The sequence below is a fragment of the Gossypium arboreum genome, chromosome 12 (assembly GCF_025698485.1).
Source record: "Gossypium arboreum isolate Shixiya-1 chromosome 12, ASM2569848v2, whole genome shotgun sequence".
Lineage (NCBI taxonomy): Eukaryota > Viridiplantae > Streptophyta > Magnoliopsida > Malvales > Malvaceae > Gossypium > Gossypium arboreum.
This window is the reverse complement of record NC_069081.1, coordinates 10,688,952-10,697,485: the sequence shown is the minus strand read 5'-3', so window position 1 is coordinate 10,697,485 and position 8,534 is coordinate 10,688,952. Positions and strand designations below refer to the sequence as shown.

General features: G+C 33.3%; 1 protein-coding gene across 1 annotated transcript; it reads left to right on the top strand.

Annotated features, from left to right (window-relative positions):
- The first annotated feature begins 2,085 nt into the window (after window positions 1-2,085).
- LOC108479036 (tetraketide alpha-pyrone reductase 2-like) lies at window positions 2,086-7,756 on the top strand. Its single transcript, XM_017781468.2, has 6 exons — window positions 2,086-2,399; window positions 2,485-2,657; window positions 3,982-4,176; window positions 4,268-4,430; window positions 7,185-7,374; window positions 7,496-7,756. Exons 1-6 carry the CDS (start codon window positions 2,219-2,221, stop codon window positions 7,635-7,637), a joined length of 1,044 nt encoding a protein of 347 aa, XP_017636957.2. The 5' UTR covers window positions 2,086-2,218; the 3' UTR covers window positions 7,638-7,756.
- Window positions 7,757-8,534: the final 778 nt, after the last annotated feature.

The following is an 8,534-nucleotide window of genomic DNA, read 5'->3' as shown; positions in this document are numbered from 1 at the left end:
TATTTAATTACTATTTGATAGTAATTAACTTTTTATGAAGATATAATAATTACTATGAGATAAAATATGATTATATTTGAAAGTCGATTTATGGATTCTAATTGATGTACTTAAAGAATGACTACTTTATGGCATGGTTTCCAAAATAGGAGGATGGTAAGAAGGTATTGAAAGAGGGATCATGGGTGATCTATGGTTAATACCAAACTGTGCAACCTTGGTCTCCTTTTTTTAACAAGATCTCCATTTCCAAAGAATGTTATGGCTTGGATATGGCTTTTGGGGCTATTGGTAGAGATGTACAAATGATATCCTAATGGCTATTGGGGAGACTTTTAGGAAGGTATTAAAGGGGGAAGTTTGCACGTTAAGGCAATTTTTTGTGGATTTGGATGCCCTCTAATTTCAAAATTTTAGATTGATGGTCGAGCGCAGGTGGTCGAGTACGAACCTTTGCCCAACATATGTTTTGGTGTGGCATGTTTGGCCATTTGAAGACATCTTACATGTCCAAGCTAGTCCATGAGGTGAACCAAAATATGAAGGCCAACAAGAATGCATTGCAAAGCAAGGAGGACCAAGTGGCGAACAGCAGTTATTGCCCCTGGATGATTGCTGAGAATAAGAGACGACAATAGAAAATAAGGGCGTTATACCGAGGAAGTTCAGATTTGATATTTTTAATTCTGTTGATGAGGGAGTTTTTTTTTTTTTGAATTACAATAACATGACAAAACCCAAACAACAAATACGATTAATACGACTTAAACTTAGACCACATTTGGGACGGTGAACACTCTTGACCATCAGGTCATCACATGAGATTCAATGAAAGAATTTTTAATGTTGAAGATAATGAAGATAAAAGAGAATAAACAGACTGTGAAATAGCTGTCAAGTTTATTACAGCCGGTTGATGCCAATCAAATGGTCTGGTGCTGGTAAATTGAATTAAAGAGGTGTGTATGGTAAGTTCAAATTTCTCATATTCCCAGGGATATGAACGGTGTGGCAGATCGGGTTTCTAAGTTACCAGCTGCTGAAGAGCTGAGTTTGACTATTATTGATCAAGCTCCCCCGAGCATCTACAGTTGTTTACATAACCATGTTTTGTCTCTTCAGCGATCAGCTAAGCTTTTTACACCCAAAAAGAAAAAATGGAAAATTTCATAAATGCATCCAGCTATTTTTGGCGTAAGAAAAAAAATTCATTTGATTTAAAATAGAAAACTATTTTTCTTATGGGAAATTATTTTTAATATTAAAATTAAACTTATTTTAATTCAATTTTGAGATAATGCATGATTAGTTGATATTGTTTTAAAGATCGATGTTGTAAGTATTAATCTCTTCCTCATATGTAATCGTTGAAATAAATTTTATCTTCACAAAAAAATTAATATTTTAATAATTTTAGAATATTTTAAAATATATTAAAATGACAAACCTTTTGGCAAATTCATGTTTTAAACAAATTCGTCTAGTGGTAAAAGAAAAGGTTACGACAAGAGGATGAAAATTTTGTGATACATATTTCACAATAGAACTTGACACCCAGTAAAACAGAACATACAATTAACTTTTACGTAAACACATATATAATGGAACGCTGGTTAAATTTCAATTTGATTCTTATATTTCATTCAATCTATATATTTTAATTTTGACATAATTTGGTACATCGACTTTTATAATCTCATTAGTTAGTCTAAATATTGTATTCTAATTAAAATGATAATGTGAATTTTAAGTATTGTTAGTGCTGTTAAAATTTTTATTAAATTCAGGTTAATGTTATTTTTTCTTACAATGATACTAAGTGAGTTTTTTTTATTTTAAAATGTCACACCAATAATTTTAATAAAAGAATTTTAATAGTGTTAATAGATGAACCAAACTTTTAAATTTAGAAATTAGAAGGATTAAATTCCTAAAATAAAAATATAGAGAATAAATTTCAAATATATGAAAAGCACAAACTATAACCTTTAAATTTTATAAAATTTTAATTAAAAATAATTAATTAGCCTGATGGAAACCAGCTTGAATAAATAAAAACCTTGGATTTTCAAAAATAAATAAAATAAAGGAAAATGAATTTAAAGCACATTTGTCTGGGTCTTTGTTTCCCTCTTGCGGAATGAATGAAGCATCTGCTTATATCCTTCCCCACTCCAAAAGAAACATGATGATAAATATATAAAGAAATGCAAAGCACATGACAATTGAGCCACCAATATATTTAGTGATGGTAGAAATAAGAAATGAAACAAGTGAAGAAGAAAGAAGAAATATGGCGGAATATTGTGTAACAGGCGGAACAGGATTCATTGCTGCTTATTTGGTGAAGTCGTTGCTGGAGAAAGGTTGTTTTGTGCGTACCACAGTGCGAGACCCAGGTTGTTGTTTGCGTGAACCCCATCAAGTATGAGGTTGATTTTCTTGTTTTCCTTTTAATTGAATTCAATTGAATTGAATGAGCAGGGGATGCGGAAAAGGTTGGTTTTCTTATGGAATTGGCAGGAGCAAAGGAGAGGTTGAAGATTATGAAAGCTGATTTAACTGAGGATGGAAGCTTTGACGAAGCTATCCAAGGCGTCGTTGGTGTTTTCCACACTGCATCTCCTGTTCTCGTTCCTTACGATCAAAATATTCAAGCAAGTTTTCTTATTTATTTTCCTCTATCCTTTTGGGAATTGCTTGCTGGGTGGGAAGCCTAATTGAAACTCACATTATGGATAAAATATATATGCATGAATTTTGATAAATATTTATTTTGTGAAACTTTATATATTAAAATTTCATTTGATTCTATTTTTATAAATTATTAATACAATTATCTGCGTAGAATCATTTAACGCTTGTATATTGCATATTCAAATAATTATATTTATTTAATATAAATAAATTGATATATATATTTTTAAAATGTGTACAATTGAATCAAAATTAAATTTTTATTTATACATTTGAACTACAATACAAGTTGTGTATGATTGCACCAAAGTTCATGTGTAGTTTTGAAATTTATCCCTTATACAAATCTTACTTCTATCCATAATCTCTTCCAATCTTTAAATTGGAGGGAAAAAAAACCCGCTCTTAAACCCACTCGAACCCACATCTTTCTAGTTGTTACAATAACAATGATATCAACTAGGTTAAGACACAATCAACATCAATATAACTAACTCAAAACTTAATATTATTATTTTTTAGTTTTAAATTTTAAAATTTACTATTTAAAATTTGTTTATTTAATTTTTAAATTCGAGCTTTTGTTTTTATTATCAAAACTAGTATTAATGCCAAATATTTTCATTAAAATTTAGGAAGACTATTTCTCTTTTACATGTTAGATCCAAGCAGTTGATGCATTAGGTATGCATGTGTTTGCAGTTTGAGCAATAAAATTTAAATATGCTCCAAAACAAAATTGAGCTAACATTTAAAGCTCATACTAATGGAGAGGGTGAGGGAAAGACTTGATTAATACAATACTCATATTTTGGAAACTCAATTAGAATATTTTGAAGTTTGAGAATAAATTTAAAATCTAGATCATAATTTGGGAAGATTTTGTGAAGTTAACTCTTAATATGATTAAGGACTTTAATTTCAACTACGTTAAATTGTTATCGAATTAAGTGTTGAATATATTAGATTATATATGGTTAATTAGGAAATATCATTGTTTCTCAATATTATTTCAACCGAACCGGTTGAACCTAAAACTGATTAGGGTATCAATTTGAGAGGTACTTTTGAATTGATTAGATCGAGAACTAGCATAAATCATCGAATTGGCCTTTTTAATCGGATTAATTGAACTGACAAATTAATAACCTAATCAATTCAATCTTCTGTCGGGTTTAAAAAACATTGCGGTTTCATATAATTGTTTCCGCATTTATTTAGTTAAAAATGAGTCGGAAATGCTTATATCTAATGTCAGAAATACATTACCATGAAATGCTGTAGGCAACTCTAATTGATCCATGCATAAAGGGTACGTTGAATGTGCTGAGATCATGCTCAAAAGCCAGCAGTGTGAAAAGGGTGGTGCTCACCTCATCATGCTCTTCTATACGTTACCGTTTCGATGTCAAGAAGCAGCAAATTACTTCCCTTGACGAGTCACATTGGAGTGATACAGAGTATTGCAAGAGTTACAATGTAGTGAGATGCAAAAGATTCAATTGTGATTATTAATCTTTTTTTGTTGCATTCTCTTGTTATTAAAATTAAAACCTTTGCTTCGCTGCAGCTCTTTTACGCATATGCAAAGACTGTAGCGGAAAAAGAAGCGTGGAGAGTGGCAAAAGAAACAGGGATGGATCTGGTGGTAGTCAACCCATCATTCGTGGTTGGCCCCTTGCTTGCTCCACACCCAACCAGTACTCTGCTCTTGATACTGGCTATAGTTAAAGGTCAGGTTTAAATGCATGCATGAATGGTTTTTATTTTGGAATTTTGACTCTCACCACTGTTCATATTTATGATCAATATTTACTATATTTGGTTAATGAGGCCCCACTTGAGTCTTACAAAATCCCCTTATCCTGGTTGGACCATAGCTCTCAACATAGACCCGTCAGTGTTGAATTTAACATAGCTAGACAGTGGTGGAGACCATTGCCAATATAAAATAAATCAGAATGCTTGATAAAATCGATTAGATCAAGGTAATCCTCCTTTCAGAGGACAGAAACTTCCCTTTCCAGTTAGCTAATCTACCTTTAATTTGTCAACAACATGCTACCAAATTGCTGAAGAATTCTTATGACAGCTGAGAGGGAGCCAAAGATATTGTGTGGGAAGGGTTCCAAATCAACAATATCGCCTCTCATAAACGGAACCGAAATGGATCTTCATAGCCTTTCTAATCTCCGAACAATGACACAAGATCTCATTGCCAACAGTGATTTGCTCGATTCTGTTTAACTCTTCCCCTCTCCGAGGCAGCCAAGTGAAAGAAATAGGTGTTTTTGTCACTTTTGAGGAACCATCTCAAGCGTGACTTTTAAGCAGTCAAGAACCTCTTTCCTATACAAACTCCATAATTTGATACATCCCTCCTTGATTTTATTCATAATGTTAGGATTCCTAGGACCATGTTGTTGCTTAACTTCGAGTTCATTACTATGATTTTCAAGAGCAAAAATGGTTGTCATCGGATTCGGTTTACGCTAGGTATAACATTCAGTAATCGCTACTTTCATTAATTATAGCTTTTGCCCGTTTCATCCATTTAGTGTACTTTGAATGAAAATCATCCCCATTTTCCAGTTAGCAAACAGCTTCTTGACTGCTCATCTTTTATGAAATCAAATTGAAGGCAGACATAGATAGATGGAAGTAACACACCTAATTGAACGCTTCCTTTCAGGCTCAAGAAACAGCAATGTCCTCCTCTTTAAGAACCTTAAATCTAACAAGGGCTCTATTCAATTCCTAGGTAACCCCGCCTCCTAGGAAATCGTTTATTCCCCATCCCCTCACCCTCGAATCAGAGACTTTAAACTATGAATTTCGGAGCTCATATGCCTTTTTCCCATTGCTCAATTCCACAATATCCCTATGAAAATGCTTCCTTCGGTGTTTCACTGCACAATTAACTTCTAGAATATCACGGTTACGAAGAGTGAGTCTGACATCCATTTTGCTCTTGATGCACCCAATATAGATCTCTAACGAATCCATTTCCTTTTGAGGGATATGAACCTCAAACTAGTTCTTGCAATGAGGCCCAGCTCTAGGGCGCTCACCCAAAAAGACAGATCTCGTATGGTTGCTCTTGGTTTGAGGCCTTCTCAAAAGAACCTCTTTGTACGATTGGTGATCTCTGACACTCTACGTGTTTAAGGAGTGGAAACTCTTATGTTGAAATCCTGCCTTCCCAGTCTAGTTGAAGCCCTCACCTGTCTCTGACACCTTGCGTTGGACCTTGATCCTCCTAAAGCCATCTAAGAGCATGATATTCCCTTTCACAATGGCGGCATCCATTTCCTCTTTTCTTCCTAACCTGACAAAGCTAAACATTGCACTGAGGAGTTTCTCTTGCTGTTCTGATACACCCAATAAATATTAATGACTTTCCCACAGCACTAAAAACATTTCCAACGTCGGACTTAGGGACTCTGTTGCTTAGGTTATCCACAGAGACGGTGAAAACCTCCTGATGATAGAAACTCCCGAACACCATTCACAGCAATGGTCACTTCATTAACACATGAATTGTTACTTTAGCTTTACGTTATCTCTTCTTATGTAAAGGCTCGTTGAGCTTCAATATTATGCAAGTTATATCATATTTAAATTAAATATTAAAAATCATGTGAAGATATTAATATTTATAAATTTAATACAAAAAACAATGAAGATACTAACTATTAAATAAAAATAATATTTAAATAAAAAAAACAAAACGAACGAGTTTAAACATGCTTGCATTAGTTGTTTATAAATTAAATAAAATCCTGTATAAAATTTAGACATATTTCATTTAGGTTCAACTTAGATAATCATACATAGCATTAATATCATACATGGGCTTGACACAACTTGATCTAGTTTAATCTATGAACACTTCTAACTAGCTTCGATTTTATTGTAAGCTCTTAAATATTGTGATTTCGAATTTTATTGTAAGCTCTTAGATATTGTGATTTTGAGTGAACTCAAATGCATAATATTTTTATACGAGGGTTTAAAACTTAAAATTTGTAAGATAAAAGCATATCAACGAATACTTAAATTCGCACTTCAAGAATTAATTTAACAACTTTTTTTGAATTAATTAAACTTTAATTGAGTCCTTAGTGTTATAATGTTAAAATGCGAATGCCTCGTTATAAAAAGAAAATATACACGAACGCACTAAAGGAGATAACGATAGCTTCTGTGTATGATATTTATTTTCAAATGTATAGGGTGAACATTACAACAATGATCTTATTGGCAATTAAAATAACAACTTGCTGCAAACGAGGAGCACATGATTGGAAAAGCAAAGGAAAAGAAGGTGCTATAAAATTTATTTAAATCAGGGATTAGAATATACTTACACCAGTACAAAAAGGCTATAAGCATCTAGGGAGGTGAATCCCTGTTTTGTTTTCCTAAGTGACATGCCTCGTTTTCATTTGTTAAAAAAAATGTTTTCTCATTAACTTCTTTACCAGGTTTGAGAGGAGAATACCCGAACACCACAGTAGGTTTTGTGCACATAGATGATGTGGTTGCTGCTCACATTTTAGCTATGGAGGAATGCAAAGCCTCAGGCAGGTTGGTATGCTCTAGCTCAGTAGCTCATTGGACACAGATTATTGAGATGCTGAAGGCCAAGTATCCTTCCTATCCTTTTGAAAACAAGTGAGTGAAACATTAATCTAGGGTTACTTTTATTATACCTTTTTCTCAAGAATTAATCATTGCAAAACAATTTCAAATGAAATGCTTAAGGAACTAACAGTTGAATTAATCTATATTGAAGGTGTAGCAGTCAAGAAGGAGACAACTGTGCGCATATCATGGAAACAAGCAAGATACAAAAGTTGGGCTTCCCAGCATTCAAATCGGTTCCTGAAATGTTTGATGACTGTATCAAGAGTTTCCAAGAAAAAGGATTTCTATGAACTTTCTCATTGTCCTCGTCAAATTCCACTGTTTGTTTTTTTCCTTCATCGAATAAAAGCTGTCAAAATAATGAACTTATGCCAAATGCAAACACCGCATTAACTAATGCAGTTTGATCCGTATTTCGGCTCGTTCTTCCTATGCCTTCAAACCAATTAGTAGATCTTGTTAAAGAATCCAAAGGGGTAAAATCTAGAAAGGGTAGCCGTCACGAGGAGCTAAAAGACTCTGTTACATGCCATGGCATTTTTTATGATTTCATTTTTCCATGAGCATCCTTCACGTGACATAACGTTCGATAAGGATGGATACACTACCAGAACATGTACAAATAATAAATCTTGAATTTTTTTTGATTATTTCAACTTAAAACATCTTGTTTGAAAGTTTATCAAATAGAAATGATTATTCAAATTTAAAATCATCGAACAAACATATGATTATGTACAACATTCTATATCTAACCCAATCGCTGAATTCGAGATACAAGGTGTTACACTCTTTGTAGGAGCAACTACGGTCAAATCATATTAAATTAATACCAAGTAACATGAAAATACAAATAATATAAACACACGATATGACATAAAATCATCCTTAAGTCTTATACGAGCTTACAAAAGCTCTAATGCTAACCCGAAGTCAAATTAGGACTAAATTGTAATGTTGACAAAACTGCAACTTGACATCCCGACATAGGGGGTTCCTCGTCGCTATGTAACATGCTGTTTTAGCCTTGTCATGGCGACCAAGTTTGACATCGCACCGTGGCCTGGAGCCTTGATCTCGTCATGACAGCACTCATTTGTCGTCGTGATGTCACATACTATTTTTGCAATTTCTAAATGAAAATCAACCTGCAACTTTTCAATGCAACTACCAAACACAAGCAAATC